At 47.3% G+C, this 19,467-nt stretch overlaps 2 protein-coding genes across 5 annotated transcripts; one reads left to right on the plus strand and one right to left on the minus strand.

Moving 5' to 3' along the window:
* Nucleotides 1-55: 55 nt before the first annotated feature.
* On the minus strand, nt 56-6,096 carry Ift20 (intraflagellar transport 20). 3 transcript variants are annotated; one of them, XM_034506389.2, is made up of 6 exons: nt 5,722-5,867; nt 3,674-3,905; nt 3,400-3,528; nt 1,797-1,882; nt 826-929; nt 56-452 (listed from the first exon to the last, which is right to left on the minus strand). In XM_034506389.2, exons 2-6 carry the CDS (start codon nt 3,744-3,746, stop codon nt 371-373), a joined length of 474 nt encoding a protein of 157 aa, XP_034362280.1. In that variant the 5' UTR covers nt 3,747-3,905; nt 5,722-5,867; the 3' UTR covers nt 56-370. The 3 variants fall into 3 exon arrangements, with proteins under 3 accessions (XP_034362280.1, XP_076792332.1, XP_034362281.1); XM_076936217.1 differs by lacking the exon at nt 3,674-3,905 and adding an exon at nt 5,976-6,096 and having other exon boundaries at nt 301-452; nt 5,722-5,800; XM_034506390.2 differs by lacking the exon at nt 3,674-3,905 and having other exon boundaries at nt 301-452.
* On the plus strand, nt 6,067-19,375 carry Tnfaip1 (TNF alpha induced protein 1). Of its 2 annotated transcripts, none has more exons than XM_034506383.2 (7): nt 6,067-6,210; nt 11,624-11,942; nt 12,776-12,945; nt 13,329-13,418; nt 13,495-13,547; nt 14,490-14,685; nt 16,608-19,375. In XM_034506383.2, exons 2-7 carry the CDS (start codon nt 11,738-11,740, stop codon nt 16,842-16,844), a joined length of 951 nt encoding a protein of 316 aa, XP_034362274.1. In that variant the 5' UTR covers nt 6,067-6,210; nt 11,624-11,737; the 3' UTR covers nt 16,845-19,375. The 2 variants fall into 2 exon arrangements, with proteins under 2 accessions (XP_034362274.1, XP_034362276.1); XM_034506385.2 differs by lacking the exon at nt 6,067-6,210 and adding an exon at nt 6,280-6,304.
* Nucleotides 19,376-19,467: the final 92 nt, after the last annotated feature.

A 19,467-nucleotide genomic window follows, 5' to 3' on the forward strand; every position in this document is an offset into this window, starting at 1 on the left:
TTGTATGGATTGGGGCGGGGTAGAAATACACAGCGCCACGGAAGGAAGACCAAGCCACTTGCAAATGGTATTTATTGCTTTTCCTCGAGAGCTTTGTGAATGTACCAAAAAAAAAAAAAAAAAAAAAAAAGAAAAGAAAAGAAAAAAAGTGGACCAAAGTTTGCAGACACTTAGTTTGTGCTGAGAAGTCAGAGGTGAGGCCCTGAGCTGCCTGGCTACCAGCAGTGGCCAGGCACTGTGTTTCCCAGCTGCTCCCTTAACACACTGCCATGACAGACATCAGTCAAATCACTGGAATGGTAGAGTTTTGGTTTTTGTTTTTGATTGGGGTGATTTTTTGCCTTCCTGATATTAAACTGAAAATTTCAGTTCATTTCTGAAAAATAAATTGGTCAATAAATTCATTTTGTTCTGCTTCTACTTTACACAAAGCTTCATATTCAACCCGATACCTGAAAAACAAAATTGTTAGAAGCTCTGAAAAGGAGGAAATAAAGACACACTTCTTTGTGAGTATAGAGCTTTAGACAGCTACAAAAGCCATGCGTTGAGAATGAAGGCAAGACAAGTGTCAAATAAGCAAAGCCCTACTTAGGGCCACCCAGGAGAAACCTCCATCCCTAGGGAAGGCCTGGGAGGTGGCCTCAGCCCTTGTTATAAGAACCAGTGCTCACACTATGGAGGCCATTTGGAATTAACCAAGTCCCCATTTTCTATCAAATTTTAAAGTCTTCAGGACACCTAATGAGATGCTTTACCTAGGAAATGGTGAGGAAAGCTGAGGTGGCGGAGAAGGAGAATGGGCAGTTTAACGTGGTTGCTTACCTTTCTAGCTGCATCTTCTTCTCTGCTATCAGTGCCTGCAGTTGCTGCTGTTGGGCTTCTCTCTGCTTCGCTATGGATTTCAGCAAGTTCCGAGCACCAATGGCCTAAAAAACATTACCAAAGAAGGTGTGGTTTTAAACTCACCTAAGTCCTTCAAGAGAGAAAGGACATGGTTTTAATGGTTAGTCACAACTGTTAACCTACTGATGCCAAAGCAGCTGGTGCGAAATGGCATGAGCAGTCAGGCCTGCAAGTGTAAGCAGTGGCCTATTGGGAGGCATCATTTAGTCTTGGGCCTTTTACCAAGTCATCTGTACCAGGCAATCTTTCATGTCTTCATTTTTAAAAGGAGGCTAAAAATACCCACCAATGGTACCATGAAGATCAAAGGGAGCGATGACAAGTGTGCACTGGAGGGGCTGGAGAGATGACTCAGTGGTTAGGAGAACTTGCTGCACTCTTAGAGAGGAGCCAAGTTCAGTTCTGCAGCACCTACATGGCAGCTTACCACTCTGTAACTTTGTTCCAGGGGATCCGATGCCCAGCCTTCTGACCTCCAAGGACATGGGCACACAAGGTGGTGCACATACATACATGCAGGCTAAATAGTCACACATATAAATCAATATAAAACAAAAACGGGACCGGAGAGATGGCTCAGTCATTAAAAGCACTATCTGTATTTCAGAGGACCTGGGTTCAATTCCCAACACTCCCATGGCAGCTCACAACCTAACATTTCTAATTGTAGTTCCAGAGGCTCTAACACCTGGGCTCTAGGTGCTGATGTACACATGTATGTGCACAGACATTCATTAACACTGAAATAAAGTCTTTAAGAAATACTGGCATATAAACTCACCACACTACCTTGCCAGCATCTCTGATTAAACACCTGTTTTAAATAGATGAGCCCACCATTTGTACAATACGAAGCAGGGTTTCTGGCCAGGACCAACTGCTCATCTTACCTTCATCTTCTCGTTTTCTGCTTCCTTGGCAAGTTGATCAACAAGCTCAATTAGGCCACCGACAATTTTCTGAAACTGGCCAATTTCTTTGAGGAAAACAAAACATTCTTGTTAGCATCCCTTGGAAGTAGGAAGGGTGGAGCTAACTACCCCTTCTAAATCGTGTTGCGGCAGTCTGATGCCCACTAATCTAAGCCTCCCACCATTTGGTCTATAGTGGAACAGGTGCCAGGGCTAGACTTTGAACATAGATTGTAGTGTGGACTCAACCCTACCTGTCTCAGAAAGGACCCTCAGAACACAAGTGCAGACTCTAGACTGGCTAGACTCAACAATGCATTTCAGTAAAAGGTGGTGTGAGAATTCCCACTTACAACCATGTTATTTAGGCATCCCATTTCCCACTCGCTTTTCCAGTGCTTTTGGTATGCTGGAACCCTGTTTTATTTTATGAAAGTAAGTCCAGAGAAGGTCAAAGCATGCAGGAACCACTAAGCTAGGAATATACACTAAGCAACCTGTCTCAAAACCATAGCCCAGTAATCTCTTACTTCAGCTGAGTATAAGAAGTGTAAGACACAGGCCTGGAACCCCAGCATTAAGGAGGCTAAGTTAGGAGAATCATGAGTTTGAGGCCAACATACAATATACATAATGAGGCTTTGTCTCAAAAAAAAAAAAAAAAAAAAGAAAGAAAGAAAAGAAAAGAAAAGAAAAAAAAAAAAGAAAAAGAAAGAAAAGAAAATTCCCTTGCTCTAGCCATCTGAATATCCCCACTGGTACTGGGCTGGCTCAGCCACTAGGAAAGGAGGCTTCTCAGAGATCAGTAGCCTGGAGGTCAGCACTGCTGCGCTGCTCCTAGAGACCTCAGTCACCGTCTGTAACTCCAAACAATACATCCTGCCACCAGGAAGTAACGTCACAGTATATAATTTCATCTCCCACCTCCAAGTTATAATTCTTTAACATGAAAATTTTTAAGATTTAATTAATTATTTATTTGTTTTCAGACACACCAGAAGAAGGCATCAGATCCCATTACAGATGGTTGTGAGCTACCATGTGGGTGCTGGGAATTGAACTCAGGACCTCTGGAAGAGCAGTCAGTGCTCTTACCCACTGAGTCATCTCTCCAGCCCCTTTAATGTGAACTTTAAGGCTGCTTTAAAAACCACACACAGCCGGGCAGTGGTGGCGCACGCCTTTAATCCCAGCACTTGGGAGGCAGAGGCAGGCGGATTTCTGAGTTCTAGGCCAGCCTGGTCTACAGAGAGAGTTCCAGGACAGCCACGGCTACACAGAGAAACCCTGTCTCAAAATAACCAAAACACACACACACACACACACACACACACACACACACACACACACCACATCTAAAAACACCTACCCCCTTCCCAAGTCCAAAGTGTTGCTTAGAACTATGTGGGTCTCCATGGCAGTGAGAGGGGAAGCAGAAGGTAGGGTACACATGGGAATCCAGAGACCAAGCTCAATCCAGGGAACAAGCAACTTCATTCCGGCAGACCCAAGAGCAATAGTCAAGGTCAGGTAATAAAACTGCTCAAAGCAGAAAGACACCAAGTCTCCAAATGATACTCACTGTCCACAAAATCCTTGCACTCTTCCTTGAGCTCTATGGTCTGCTGGGTAACCTCTGGGTCCAACACCCGAAGCTTGTTCAGCTCATCAAAGTGCAGCCCTGCCTCACCCAAGATGTCCTTGGCCATAGCTGTAGAGAAACAAGCCCCAACCCAAATTTCACCCCAGACACCCAAGATAATCCAAGTTCCACCCCTCCCACACCAATCCCCAGACACCAAGGTCAAGCCCTCCTCACACTCCCCACCCCCTCTGCTTCCGGCTCTCAACCTCACCTGTCTCCCTTCCAGGCTCCCTAGAGAAGTTCTGCTTTGAAGGGGTGATAGTGGCAATCAGGAGGTATGTCATAGAAGCAAGGGTCAGGAAAGAATAAAGTCCAGTTGCTTGTCACAGGCATTGTTCATTCAACATACATTTCTTGAGTGCCTACTACATGCCGACACTGCTAGATGCCAGGATGTAAAGATGAAAGCAACATGGTGCCTGCCCTGGAGCAGCACAGTTTAGCTGGAGGAAAACAGACATGTAAACCTAAAAGACTATATTGCATTAAATGACTTTACAGAAATATCACTAAGCAAGGAGAAAAGACAACAGCAGTTCAGTTGGATGCATCTGACCTAAGCTTCGAGCCACAAGCATAGTCATAAATCCCTGTTTAAGGTCCCAAAAAGGCTTTTCAAATGCGTGCCTGAAATGACAGAAAAAAGCAAAACAAAAAAAATCTGGATAAATTTTAAAATTAGAGTTAAAAGCTAGCTATGGTCATGCATGACTCTAATCTCAGCAACTCGCTGTGTCTCAGGAAGACTGACACACATTTAGGACCAACCTGGGCTCCATAATGAGTTCCAGGCTATTCTGTGCAACACAAGACCTTGTCCAAAAAAAAAAAAAATTTGCTCACCTGTGTTTTTTTATTTGGACAAACAATTTGAGTATTTAAGAGCTACCAGGGACTAACTGGACCAGGTACTTTGGAATAGTTTATATAATATGAGCGTGCAAACACTTGTTTGAACTTCTACCACCTTCTGAATTAGCATGCATTTATTAAAAACTAAACCAAAAAGCTGTTGAATCCCAGCTCCAAGGACAGAGTGAACACAGCATCTCCAGACAGACAGTAAGCAAACACAAACTGGGATCAGGGTCTGAGAAACTGCGCTCAGTGCTTTGTCAGGATTCAACAGGAGAAAACTCAAATGGGCAGAGAGGTCAACAAAAGCCTTCAGAAAAACAACAATCTGAGACCTAAACATGTCCAAAAAAGGGAGAAGGGAGAGAGGCATTCTGGGCATAAGGAAGAGCATATGGGAGCATCCTGAGGCTAGAAGAATTTGACACAAAGGGTGCTGGGATCAAAACAGCAAGAGGGAGCAATCTGGCTAGGTTGGCAACTGGCTATAGTTGGATGATTAAATGCTTCAAAAGCCCTAGGAATGAACTTGGATTTTTTTTTTATAATGGCAACAGCTAGCAGTGGATTCCAGCAATGCTTATCCATCAGTGTTGGAAAGATCACTGCCTTGGCCAAACGGAGGGAACAGGGAAGAGCAGCACAGAGGCGTGTCTTCCAGATTTCTCACTGTGAGCCTAGCATCTCTAAGCAGGCTGCCTGCAGGTAAGTGGCACTCTGATAATGTTTGCAGAATGAATGAATTCGTGTGGAAACAGTAGGCTGTAACAGAAGAAAAGATTTGAAGCCGAACAGGAGTTCAGAGATCAATGATGTCTGAATTGACAGAATTTTGTAATGCTTAATGCTTAATGCAGCATTTTGGAGAAAAGTGAAGAAAAGAGCCAAACACGACTGCCATGAATCTGGATTGGACCGAGTGTATGGCTGGAAAGGACAGTTTAAGGAGATGGGTAAGGAGTTGCAGGGAAATGGTACACAGCGGACTTCAAGCCACACCCCACTCCTAACCCCCACCACAAATACGTTTCAGGGACCTAGGATTGAGTTTCCTAAGCATGAGGGCTGTGCCTGGCTCTACGCTCCCTGGCTCTCCCAGATCCGCAGGCACTACGAATAGTGGTAGGTGTGGGGTTTGGAGAAGGCATAGACACAGTCAGAAAGGACTGGGCAAATGGCGTGGCTGTCTTTCTAAGTACTCCTGCAATGTCTGAACCTCGGTTCCCCGGTGACATCGAGGGAGCCATGCTCTCGGGCTGAGCTAAGTGTAAACCCGCTCCCTAACAATTCCGAAGTGGGAAAACAGCCGCTTTCGACCCGGGCCTGCCAATCCTCAACGCCGGGTCACATCGGCCTCCTCTCGTCCCAAGTCCTCCAAGTCCCAGACTTTAAATCACGACCTACCTGCGGAGCCGTCTCGGCGGCGCGATGCGGCCCGGACGACTGTCAGTAGAAGCTTCTCTCCGGTAACTGCAACCGGCTGCTGCCACGGATACAAGACCTATAAGCCGCAAGTCAACCCCGAGACCAGAAGCACTAGCATCCGCCCACCCCGCGGTGATTGCTGGGAAATAGATGCAACACGAGATAACGGCCCACTAGGCCCAGAAGCCTTTGCGCAGGGGGCGGGGACTACGACACGGGAAGTAGATTTGTACCCAAACCCGGAAGTAGAAGGAAGTCAAACTTCAGGTTTTCGACCCCACCGCTAGCTCGCTAGCTGTGCATGCCGGGTCTTGTAGTCTGTTTCCCGATCTGCAGGGCTGGGCTGTAGCTCCCGAGTCCGCGGGCGCAGGATGTGAGCTCACAGCCGAGATTGCAGGCAACCGCAGGCCAGGGGCGGCACGGAGTCCGCTTGCCACTTGGCTGAGAGGAGAGGCGCCCCCGCAGACGGTGAGAACCAGACGTGCGGGTGCAGAGGGGAAGGACAGGCTCTGCCGAGTCCTGGGCAAAAGGCACGGGACGGCGCGCGGAGATTGAAGTTCAGGTCTTCTCTTCTGGGGATGGGAGGCACCACAGATTTCAGTTTCTCTGAAGACGAGGGGTGTGGCGGGAGAGCAGCCTACGCTGCCACGAGAAACTTGGGATGTTTCTCCATTTCCACAGATCCTTTGGGTGAAACATAAGCGTCGCTTTCACGATTTCTGACCTTTCTAGCCAAAATCAGCCTTCCCACCTTCTCGCCGTACCTCGTGTCCTTCCTTTAGGACCCCAAGTCTTTGGAATACCGCGATCGTTTGCCCTTTGTTCTGCTTAGCTTCGCTTTAGGTTCCCATAGAGACACGTGTATGTCCCCAGCCCCAGGATTACCCCTCTATCCACAGGCGAAGTCTAGAGGAAAGAGCACTGAGGCTATCAGTGGAAACTTCTTTCTCTCAGAAATTTCTTTCTAGGGCGTCACCTGCCTTTGGACTCTTGGAACTCATTGATCTGGGTGGAATCTGGTCTGACGTCATCTAGGACTCAAAGTGGCTGTTTTGTAGGAAAAGAATAGATTAGCTCTGGATTTGACTTCCTCAGTTGGCAAGCCTTGTCACTGAGTTTCTTTGATTTGGCAGAACGTGTTTATGTGCTTCCTTGATTCTGGGGAAATGGGGATTGGACACAAAGTATGCGAGGAACTTGCTAAAACTTGTTAAGGGGTTGATTCCCCCCCCTCCCCCCCGCCGCCCCCTTTGAAGTAACGCAGTCAGTAGCTCACCATTCTAGCATTCTAGTATTACTCTCCCGGAGCTCATTTCATCCACATTCCATTACTGAAGCAAACAAGAAGCCATCAAAAGGATGTGCTACTTAATATAGCGCCACCCTAGCCTTCCCCTGACAACCCCCCACCCCTAACTATTCCAAGGACATACCGAAATCTTTTCAGGGTCAGTTTTAGTTTAACAAGCTGATATATATATATATATATATATATATATATATATATATATATATATATATATAACTTAAAAAAAAAAGTGCCATTCTTGTATGAGGACCAGTGTTCTGAGTTTTTACCTATAAAACGGAGGAATAACAGGAAACAACTGAGTGTTCCACTTTGGGTTTTGTTGTTGTTTCTGTCTCCAGCATTGCTTCTGTGGTCCAAGCCTGAGTGTATATATATGTACCATGTACATACATGCAGCAGCACCCAGAAGAGGGTGTCAGATCCCCTGAAACAGGATACAGATTATTGTTAAGCTTATTGGTTTGGGTGCTGGGAACCATACCTAGGTCTACTGAAAGAGGAACTCGCACACGTTCTTATCCATGAGCCATCTCTTCAGCCTCTAAAACGTGTTAGATAGGATCGTTGCTCTTTCTGTCTAGACTGTACTCCTCAGACCTTAGCTGAAATGTCATCTTCAATGGGTCTCAAGCCTCAGCCTGATAATTAATTCTCATGCCATTCCTGTATTCTCAGTGACCTCGATCGCCTCTATAACTGTCTGCCTTTGTTCTCTTGTCTATAGTGTGTCTTCTAGTCTGTTTTTGTTTGTGGTAAGGTCTTTCTATGTAGCCTGGAACTTCCAATGCTGGGATTAAAGGCATGTGCCACCGTGCCCAGCTAGTCTGTCTTCTTCTACTGGCATGTGAGGTCTATGATGCAGGACTCTTCTGTATTTCTTCTTTTCTAATCCCAGTGTTTGACACGCAGTAGGAGCATAATAAATGCTAACTTTATTTATTTCTTTTTCATTCTTGTTGGGCTGAGGATGAAGTGAGCTTGCCTAGCATGCATGAAATCCTGGGTAGGCACATGTCTGAAATCCCAGCACTCAGGAGACGGAAGCAGGAAGGTCAGGAATTCAGTCAGTGTTCTCCTCATAGTAAGTTGGAGGCCAGACGAGGCTACTAGAGACCCTGTCTCAAAACAGAGTAAGTCGTATGACTATTATGGTGTTCTTTGACCTCCTTGAAGCAAGAACAGTATATTTATATGGTTCCTACTGCTTAATATAACAGGTTCCAAATAGTCTTATTGTCAAGTGAATTAAATGAGATAAAATATATACCCAATGCCTATAAAATTCAATGCCACAAAATTAAGCATGAAGTGAGTTTAGTCATGATACCTTTTTTTTTGGGGGGGGGGGTGAGTGGATTTTAGTGATCCATTTATTTTTTTAAATTAATTAATTAATTTATGTTTGGTTTTTTGAGACAGGGTGTCTCTGTGGAGCCCTGGCTGTCCTGGACTTGCTTTGTAGACCAAGAAGGCTTTGACCTCACAGAAACCTGCCTCTGGTTCCCGAGTGCTGGGATTAAAGGTGTATATACCATAAGCCTGGCTTATTTTTAATATTTTAAAGATCCATTTTTTAAAATCTTATGTGTATGGGTGTTTTGCCTATGTTATCTGAATGCCACATGTGCAGTCCCCATAAAGGCCATAAAATGGCATCAGATCCCCTGTTCTCCTCTGTAACTGGTGTTACAAATGGTTGTGAGCTGCTGTGTGGGTCTGGGAATTGAACCCAGGTTCTGTGGAAGAGCAGCTAGCTGGTGCTCATAACAGCTGAGGCATCTCCTCGTGTGTGACTTTTTATTACTACTATATTTTTTTGTGTGTGTTTTAAAGGCAGAGATCCTGCTATCTGGCCCAGGTTGGCTTCTGTCTCATTCTGTCTTCCAGGCAGGGCTTGGATTTGAAGTCTCCTGGGGTGCTTGCTGGTATTACAGAGGTGTACCACCAAGAACCTAATAGTACCTAATGGTAGTTGGGATTGGTTGGGTGGTTTGTTTTTCAGGCTGGGTCACTTGTATCCCAGGCTGGTCGCTCCCAGACTCTAGGTAGCTGAGGAACTCCTGTTCTTCCCACCTCCACCAGCCTATGCTTGGGTTACAGGCATGGCTGTTCCCGTCACATTTAGTTTACATGCTTCTGGGAATCAAATTCAGAGCCTCATGCATGCTAGACAAACATTCTACCGATTAAGGTACAACTTAGTCTTCTTCCTTTTTTACCTGTGACAGGGTCTCTAGTCCAGACTGCCTCAGCCTTCCGAGTGCTGGATTATAGGTGTGAGCCACCATCCTTGGCCTGGTTAGTGGCAGTTTAAATAAGCCAAAAAATTACAGCCAGGAGCAATGGCACTGTCATTTAACCTCAGCACTCAGGAGGCAGAAGCAGGTGGATCTTTGTGAGTTTGAGATCAGCTTAGTCTATGTATCAAGGTTTAGAACAGCCAGTGCAATATCATAGAGTTACATCTCAAAAACACCACCACCACCATCATCATACAATTATCCCTCCATGTCTGTGTGGCATTGACTTTAGGTTTTTTGCAAATACCAAAATCTGAGGATGCTCACGTCCTTTACATTAAATGCTGTCATATTTATATATAATCCATACATACTCTCCTGAATTCCTTCTATCTTCTCTGGCTTATTTTAAATACCTAATACTATGTAAATGTATGAAGTATGACATACAGTACTATACAAATAGTTGTTACACTGTGCTGTTTAGGGATGGTAACCACGGTAAGTCTGTATACTTTCAGTAAAAATGCAACCTTTTGTTCATTTTTGATAGAGATCTGTATGGTCTTAACTGTCCTACAACTCCCTCTGGACCAGGCTGGCCTCAACTCAAGACACTGACCTGCTCTGGCTCCCGAGTACTGGGATTACACTTCCATGCTCAGCTTGTATTTACTTATTTTTATTTTATTTTTGGATTTTTGAGACAGGGTCTCACTATGTAACTTTGGCTGTCCTGGAACTCCCTTTGTAGATGAAGCTAGCCTGGACCTCATATAGAGTTCTGTCTGCCTCTGCCTCCCTGGTACTGAGCCTAAAGTTGTGTGCTACCACACCCAGCTAGGACTTAATATATATATATTTTTTTTACATTCAGACTTCTTTCAATTTATAATCTACGGGTTTAGAATTTAGAATATAAATTGCAACAACAAAAACAGAATAAGATCTCTTGTAGGCAGTGGTGGAGCATGCCTGTAATCCCAGCACTCAGGAGGCAAAGGCAGGCATCGGATCTCTTTGTGAGTTTGAGGCCAGCCTGGTCTACAGAGTGAGTTACAGGACAGCCATGGCTACACAGAGAACCCATGACTTGAAAAAACAAAAACGAAAAAAACTGAAAGCAAACCAGGAGAAAGAACCAACTTTCCCTTTAGTCATTTCTCGGGTCTCTGAACTGTTAGTGTTTTCATTTTTGAGCTTATTCATTTTTAGGGTCATCATGAACACATCAAGAATGTGTTCTCCCCATTCTTGGTGGGAAGGAAGAAAAAGGGATCTTGGGAAAAAGCAGCAAAATAGCCATTTCTGTTCTGCCTTGAAAAATGGTGACAATGACAGGAACCTGGGGCAAGGCTGGTGCCCAGAAGGGGGAAGGTCAGGAACCCCACCCGGTGGGAGCTCAGGTAGTTCCTGCCAAGCTCCCTGGCTGGCTGCCTCTACTGCCCGCCCTTCCCATGCTCTCTTCAAACCACACTCGCTTTCCTTCCTGAATCCTGGCTTCCTTTGACTAATGGTAACCTGAATCCTGAAGAGGGCTACTCCTGAGACAGGAAGTGCATCCTGTCCCCCTGGCTCCTGGGAAACTCCTAGGCTGGCTAGATTCCCAGTTGGTTAGTCTGGAAGTCTGGAAATCTTGGAAAAACATTTTCTGGAGCCATTCTGGTGGATCCCAGGGAGATCTGTTCATCTGACTCTTAGCTAGTCTTCAGGTTTTCCTTGCAGCCAGGAGCAGAGTTGATCCTAGAGGAGCTGGTGAGATGACCAGGGAGACCATGCTCCCAGACCTGGCTCCTGGTGCTGTGAGAACAGTGGGGGCATTCTTCCCGTTGCCCAGTGTCCTAGTTTGTGCTCTATTGGTGTGATAGAACACTGTGACCAAAAGCAACTTGGGGAGGAAAGAGTTTATTTGGCTTACACTTCCCAGGTCATAGGACTTTGTTGAGGGAAATGGGGAAAAGAACCTAGGGGTAGGAACTGAAGCTGAAGCTACCGAGGGATGCTGCTTACTGGCTTGTCAGCATGCTTTCTTATGCCACCCAGGACCACCTTCCCCAGGATAGTGCCCCCACCCCTGCTCATCATCAATTATTAACCAAGAAAATGCTCCCAGAGACTTGTTTCCAGGCCAGTATGATAGAGGCATCTTCTCAATTAAGAGTCTCCTCCCAGATGACATTAGCTTGTGTCAAATTGACAAGAATCTAACCAGTACACTGAGGAAGGGCTTATCTAGGAAGTAAACTGTGTCAGAGTTCCTGTTGTTGTCCCTCCTCCCTGTGACCTCTACTCTGCTGACTTCAGTGTTCTCTCTACCTTTTGCTTACAGTACTGAGAGTATGAGGCCCTGGCCTCTGTGGGCCCCTCATTTGTGACTACTTCCACCACGGCAGAACCTTCCAAGCCTACCTCCTGCCGTGTGGTGATCTACCTGCAGCGGGAGATGTCAGGGGACACCTGTCTGTGCCCAGCCTCAGGGGCCAAGCCCAAGATAAGTGGCTTCAAGGGAGGCGGGCTGGGCAACAAGTACGTTCAGCTCAATGTGGGCGGCTCCCTGTACTACACCACAGTTCGGGCCCTCACCCGGCATGACACTATGCTCAAGGCCATGTTCAGTGGGCGAATGGAGGTGCTGACTGACAAAGAAGGTAAGACACTGCATCCGGGCATGCTGGGTAAGGGAGAGGAGGAAGGGAGCATCCTGATAGGACCCCAGGGCTGGGCTTGAGCCCAATAGATCTAGAATATGTATCTTTTCCTCTTCACTTCATACAAGTCTTAACAGAGCTCCAGAATTCCGTGAAGTTGTACATAGAATGCTGTATGTTTATGTATCATACTCAGGCTGAGAATGGGTACATCTGTAACCCTAGCACTTGGAAGTAGGGACAGGAGGATCAGAAATTTGAGGCCAGCCTCCACTACATAATGAACCTGAGGCCAGCCTGGGCTATATGAAACCTTGTCTTTAAAAAAAAAAAAAAAGAAAAAGAAAAAGAAAGAAAAGAAAAGATCAAATAGAATCCCAGAATAATGGCACATGCTTGATTTCAGGTTGAGACAGGTCAATCTCAAATTTGAGGCTAACTGGAACAGCTTTCTCAAAGCTGACATATGTGTTTATATTCAAATAGGATAAGATTGTCATAAACACAGTAGAACCTGGGCAGTGGGCAAAAGGTAAACAGAGACTGGTTGTTTCTGTATCACCAGGGTAGCCAGGGTAGCCCAAGTAGTCCCAACATTAGACATCCAGTCCTCCACAGAGCCCTGAAGATACCAGTTCCTGGACTCAGGATAGGGCAGAGCAGCACTGACACCTAGAGTCTCTGAGCCACCCCTGGCCTGGGCTCCGGACTCTCCTCATGTAGTTCCTTTCTTTGCATCCTGCTGCCTGCCTGCCTCTCTCGGGTGGCCTTTGCCAGCACTGGACACAGCTGGAGACAGACAGTAATCCTGTGGGACCCCTCTGAATCCCTAGGCTGGATCCTCATAGACCGATGTGGAAAGCACTTTGGCACCATCTTGAATTACCTCCGAGATGACACCATCACCCTCCCTCAAAGCCGGCAAGAAATCCAGGAATTGATGGCTGAAGCAAAATATTACCTCATTCAAGGGCTGGTGAACATGTGCCAGACTGCCCTGCAGGTATGGGGAGTGTTGGGTGGTTTGATGAGGTCGGGAGTTGTCCCTCTGGGGACATGAGGCCTGGCTCCTGGGAAGCTGTGTTGGAAGTGAGGTTGATGTCCAGACCCAGTCAGAACGATGGGGAGCTGCCCAGGCCCAGCAGCCTGCTGCTAGGGGTTCATGCTTGGCAGCACGAGCAGCCTGTGCCTCTAGTTCATTTGTCTAGATAGCAGCTTCAGTTTGCTGGCAGTGGGGATCTGCTTCCTGGCTGATGGAGAACGTCATGAACTGTCTGGTACCTTCTTACCAGGCAGGGGGTGACTGTGGCAGAGGTCTGGGGGTGTACCTGGCTAAGCTTGACTAGCACAGAACCTAAAGGCAGCTCTGCTCTGTGTGTCACGCAGGACAAGAAGGACTCCTACCAGCCTGTGTGCAACATCCCCATCATCACATCCCTGAGGGAGGAGGACAGGCTCATTGAATCCTCCACAAAGGTACTGGGTACTCTGAGGGTCTGGGCCTGGGGACACCAGGCTCCTGGCCTAGCCCTTACTCTTTCTTCCCTCACAGCCTGTGGTGAAGCTGCTGTACAACAGGAGCAATAACAAGTACTCATACACCAGGTATGGCAGGCGTCTCTGCGGGGGCCCTGGGCAGGGCGGGCACTGCGCAGCAGGCCTGAGGGATTTCACAAGATCCCAACACTCACATCATGGGGCTGGGTTTTGAAGCCACCTTTGCTAAGGGTGATGCACAGGGATAGAAGGGAGCTCAGGGTACAAGAGACATTTGGGATTTGTTATGTAGCCTGGTTGGGCTGGTTGGGCTGGAGGTGTTAAAACATGAAACATGAGCCGGGCGGTGGTGGCGCACACCTTTAATCCCAGCACTTGGGAGGCAGAGGCAGGCGGATTTTTGAGTTCGAGGCCAGCCTGGTCTACAGAGTTAGTTCCAGGACAGCCAGGGCTACACAGAGAAACCCTGTCTCGAAAAACCAAAAAAAAAAAAAACATGAAACATGCCTATGTCATAGCAAGAGCATGCCAGGAATTATCATCTCTATTGTCTTAGGTACCAGATGGATCAAGACCTACTTAATAATAGATACTGCCAGCCAGCCTCAGTGGGTAAAGAGGGATTCTAGGAAGCTATGGGCTGTGTCCTGGCGCCTGTGCTTCTCACTGTGCCCTCACAACAGGCCATGGTTAGGTAGGCCCAGGCGGCTGCAGCTTGGTTCTAGACTGTCCTGGTCCCTGGCAGACAATGCATCATCCCATGGCAAAGAAGGAACGCTGCCTAATTTGTAGTGAGAGACCCTTTCTTCCAGGCTTACGGAGGGGTTACTTCTTTCTCTCAGTGCTCTCTGCAGTAACTGAGAGCCAGATCCACCCCCTTCCGTCACAGGCCCCAGTCCCACAGGTTGCTCTCCACCTCCCTGTCCCTCTGCCTTATCTTCATTTCAACATGATAGGACCAGGGAGCAGAGAACCTAGCGCCCCACCCCCCCAGCAGCCCCCTTGTTCTGGAACCTCATTGCAGGCCTGCTGGCCTTCTGGTTTTTTCAGCAACTCTGACGATCACCTGCTGAAAAACATTGAACTGTTTGACAAGCTGTCCCTTCGCTTCAACGGTCGCGTGCTCTTCATCAAGGACGTCATTGGTGATGAGATCTGCTGCTGGTCTTTCTATGGCCAGGGTCGTAAGCTGGCAGAAGTGTGCTGCACCTCCATTGTGTATGCCACAGAGAAGAAGCAGACCAAGGTATGTGTGGGCTTTCCCCTGCCAGGGGACAGATCACACAGACTCCAAGATGGAGAACTGGTACTGCTCACAGCAACAGAAGGGCCACGTGTATTTTCCCAAATATGGTATGATGGTGCCAGGTAGGACAGAGCCTGGACAGAGGGGTCAGAGGGTGGCCAGAAACTGTCAACAGCTGCTGAGGAAGAAGCCCACTGAGCAGCAAGACGCTTTCTGGTGCTGGCAGGACCAGGTCTTTGAAGTTGTCACAACTCAGCTTGCAGGTCTGGTCCCAGCTTTTCTCAGATGTCTCACTTTGGGGAGCTATTTAAAGCGTGTTGGTCTGTTTCCCTGCTTGCAGACATGGGAATGAGAGTCTGAGTAGCCAGAACATGGCAAGGTACAGCTCAGAAGCAACTGTGTGGTGTGCTTTCCACTTACACACTGCTCCTGCAGCCAGGCGAGCATGGTGTTCCTGGTCAACTGCTTCCTGAGCCAGCAGAGTGAATCACAGGGCCTGATGAGCGTTTTATGTATTTTTTTTTTTAATTTTTAGTTAATTAATTAATTTTAATTCTTTATTTTTGAAATAGGGTCTCTGAAGCTCAGGCTGGAGCTTGCAACATAGGCTAGGTTGGCTACAAATACATGACATTCCTCCTGCCTCAGCTCACTAGTACTAGGGTTACAGGCATAGTCTTCTATAGTCAACTGCGGGAATTACATGATAGGGGACAGTGCACATAGACTCAGCTCCTCCCCTTCTGCAGATGTCAGCAGATGTCCTCCCTAGAGTATGCACTTGGAGACAGCAGGGTTTTTACTGCGTGGAATGCCACACAGGCTATCTGGAATGTGATAGGAAGAAGGGCTCAAGCACTGAGCTCCGAGAAGCTTAGCCCCAGGCTGCTACCCGGTCTCCTGAGGGTTGTCGCAAGGCAGCTTATGTGAGGTGGCAATCTTTGGCAGTGGGTATAGGGGCAGGAGATGGGGGAGACCAAGAGTTAGCCAAGGGGCTGTGACAGTGGAGTCAGGATCCAGCTCCTGAGCAGCAGCAGAGGTGGCAGGGCCTGTCTTCTTCCTAGATGCTCTCTCCCTGACCCCTCATGCCCCAAATATGAGACAGACCCAGCTGGAGCCATTCTCGGTCAGAAAAGCAATGAAGCTGCTTCTCAGAGCTGCTCCTTTATTTCATTCATTTGTGTTGGTGGGTGTACACTGCCGTGACATGTGAAAGACAGGATAGCAGGAGAGTTCTCTCTATTTGGGTTCCACCGTTTGTGTCCTGGGACCAGACTCAAGTTGTCAGGGTTGGTGGCAAGCACCTTTACCCACTGAGCTATCCTCTCTGCTCCTCCATCCCTTTTTGAGACAGGATTTCATTAGGTGGGCTGGCTTCAAATCTCCATCCTCCTGACCTCAGCCTCCCAGGTAGCAGGGGTTTTAGGTGGGCATCACCCAGCCTGGCTAAGCAGCTGCTTTCTATTATGTTTGTTTGTTTACTGTGTTGGACTAGTCACTGGGCTAAAGAATGTATGTCTTTCTTGCTATGTTGATAACCCTTAAGAGGTGATAGCTCAAGTCGGCATACCTAGAATCATAGTGCTTAGAAGGCTGAGGTAGGATTCTGATTCAGGGGCAGCTTGAACTATAAGAAGACCCTGTCTCAAAAAAACAAAACCAAATAAGGTAGCTATTGACACCACTTTACACATATAGAAAGATCAGCTTCAATCTGGCACCTAACCCATGGAATTGTGTTTGTACCTGGACATGCCCATGCATACTAGTCTTCAGTTGTGAGATGCTGTAGGGTAGCCGGAGGTTTTGATGTAGTCTCATGTCCCCTTATGCTTCCCTTGTTAGTGGGGCAGCCACCTGACTCCTACATTAGGTGTTTCCTCACTAAATGAACCTCACTCTGTCTTTTCTGTTCACTGCAGGTGGAATTCCCAGAGGCCCGTATCTACGAGGAAACACTCAATGTCCTGCTCTATGAGACCCCTCGAGTCCCTGACAATTCCTTGCTGGAGGCCACAAGCCGTAGCCGTAGCCAGGCTTCCCCCAGTGAAGATGAGGACACCTTTGAACTACGGGACCGTGTCCGTCGCATTCACGTCAAGCGCTATAGCACTTATGACGATCGGCAACTTGGCCATCAGTCTGCTCATCGTGACTAATGAGACCCTTAGGAAATCAGGGCACAAGAAGTCCTGTCTGCCACCCTGTGGAACATACCAATTGGCCACCCTATGCTGCTCCTGCTAGCTGGGAGCCTGCTCTAGCATGTACAGGTGACAGCCCTGGGAGGTCAGGGAGCTGGGAAAGGCCACATTGTTTTGCTTGGTCCCCCTCCCCCAGCACTTCCAGATGCCACCCCACTTCCTGCCAACAGGGAGCTACTTCTGCTGTAGGGTGAGTGCACTGACTTCCCACCTCCTGCCAAGAACACTCCCTGGGCCCTTGGCTGAGTGCCCTTTCTTCTGAAGAGTTCTTTTAGTTCCTCAACTGAGGCCCAGGGAAACAGCTCTGTTCTAGGGGAAAGGAGGCTTCTGGTGCTATGAGGACCCAATTTTGAACAAAATAGGCAGCCTTTTTTTTCCTAAGGCGTTTAAACATTGGTATGACCTGGATTTTTGTTTTTAAATCTAGATGTTAGCATGGTGGCCGTGCCTATAATCCCAGCTATGGAGAGGCTGAGGCTAGATAACAAGTTCTAGGCTAGCCTGGACAACATAGCAAGACCCTCACTATAAAATTTTAAAAAGAGGGCTCAGTGGTAGAATACTTACCTAGCAAGAGTGAGCCTTGGGTTCAATCCCCAGTACTGCCGCACTCAGTAAGTATCTAAGAAATAGCAAGTTTCTAATCTGAGGGAAAGGCTAGGACAAATCATGTCCCCTGCAGGATGCCAGGACCCCATCTAGTAGGCACACACACTTACACTCTCACTCCACCCTTTTCAATATCCTAGGACCCATCTTTAAAGCACTTTATATGTCTATCATTCAGGAGAATCTAGTCTGCCTCGACCCAAAGCTTTTTCTGACACTGATCCCCTCTTGCAGAATCTGAAGGAAAGGCTGAGACAGGAGGATCACAAGTTTGAGACCAGCCTGTGCTATGTAGTTAAAGTTCCAGGCAAGCCTGGGATACATAGACTTTGTCTCTAGAAAAAAGTAACTAAACTGACAGCTTTGGCTTGTCAGCCTGACTAGCCAGCCCAAAGAATACCAAGAGGGAAAGGATGTCCAAGTTGAAGATGGTTTTAATAGCATCTGTGGGGAAAGATACCCCTACCCTACATTGTAGAGTCACATCACTGACTCAGATTTAACAAGATTCTTTGGTCTGAGCCTCATACTTGGGTGTGCTCAGCTCTAAGACATGCTGTGTCCACAAACCCTAAAGCCAAAAGCTGTGGTGCAGGCCAGAACCAAGCTGCAGAAGGTTGTGGAGCCATCAGCGGAAGCCAGCAAACTCCTGGAGCCCCATGCTGCCAGCAGTGTCCACAGACATGGTACTGCCCAACACCATGTCTCAGTTTATGTTCTGGCTCTAGGTTCTGCCTAGTGATGAACCTCCAAATACATAGTAACTAGGACAACCTAAGCCTTTAAAAGGCTTTTCTTTTGGGTCACTGACTGTAGAGGTACCAAGATCTAGACCTGGTATAAATTCTTCATTTGGGCTTTGGTTCCCTCCCCTTTGCTGGGATTGGCTTTCTTAACTGGATTCTTTTCCAGATGAATGTTGTCACTTGAGGGGGCTGTTTGTAAGCCTAAGGAAGTGTGTGACCATCAAGAGTGCTCAAGAAGGAACACAGATTGTCAGCTGTATCCCTTGACCACTCTTATGATTGATTGCCACATGGGCACACATAGCTCGCCTCTTAGAGCCTATGGGCAGATGCCAAGCCCAGGGTTGGTCTCTCATGAGGATCTGACCTGACATGACAGAGCAGAGGAAGTGGGAAATGTGACTTAGTAATCAGGCATGTTATGTTAATCACAATCTTGAATGTATGAATAGCTCTAAGATGCTTGGGTCAGGCACCTTAGTGATGAGCAGCTACTAGTTCTTCCAGACCTCACTGGAACTGAGATGACAATCCAATTTTTTTTGGCCAAATATAGGCTTTGAGTCTTTCCCCCAGTGTGAGGCCATCAGTCTGTTTTCTCAGCTGTCCCTGAGAAGCCTTTCAATATTCAGATTCCCAGCTCCCTGCTGTGGTTCCAGTTTGTCCCTTTAACTCCACGCCCCCTTTAGCGTCTCTGGTGCTCTGATATCCGTCACCTCTGCTGTCCATTGCTATCAGGTGTTAGCCTGAGGAAGCAGAGCAGCAGGAGTCCTGGGTTGGGCATTCATCTTCTTTGACTGACAGTTTCTCTTTGGTTTAAGGGAAACACTAATCCTGAAGTGATCTGGACTTCATGGCTTATGGGCTTGTGGGATTTCCTAGTCCTGTCCTATGGTAGTTCTGGCAGGGATGGGTTATTTTGATCACAGGCCACCCAGGGGAAGAACATGGCTGAGGGTCAGACTGGAAGCTGCTAACAAACACCAGCTGTGTGCTCTGTTGAACCTGGGACTTGACTGGTGGGCCTGAAGGGTAACACAGGTTCTAGCATGCAAGAATGTATCCTTCATTGCATACTCTAAGAGATAGAAGTAAACACTAACTTCTAATAAAATTGTTTTACACTGCTGAGCCAAGTTTCCAGTGAGGAGCACCTGGCCAGCTCACAGCTCTGGGCTCAGTTCTTATATTTCTGTTCCCTCCATGACCTTGTGTTCTAGGTA

Source organism: Arvicanthis niloticus, chromosome 6 (assembly GCF_011762505.2).
Source record: "Arvicanthis niloticus isolate mArvNil1 chromosome 6, mArvNil1.pat.X, whole genome shotgun sequence".
Classification (NCBI taxonomy): domain Eukaryota; kingdom Metazoa; phylum Chordata; class Mammalia; order Rodentia; family Muridae; genus Arvicanthis; species Arvicanthis niloticus.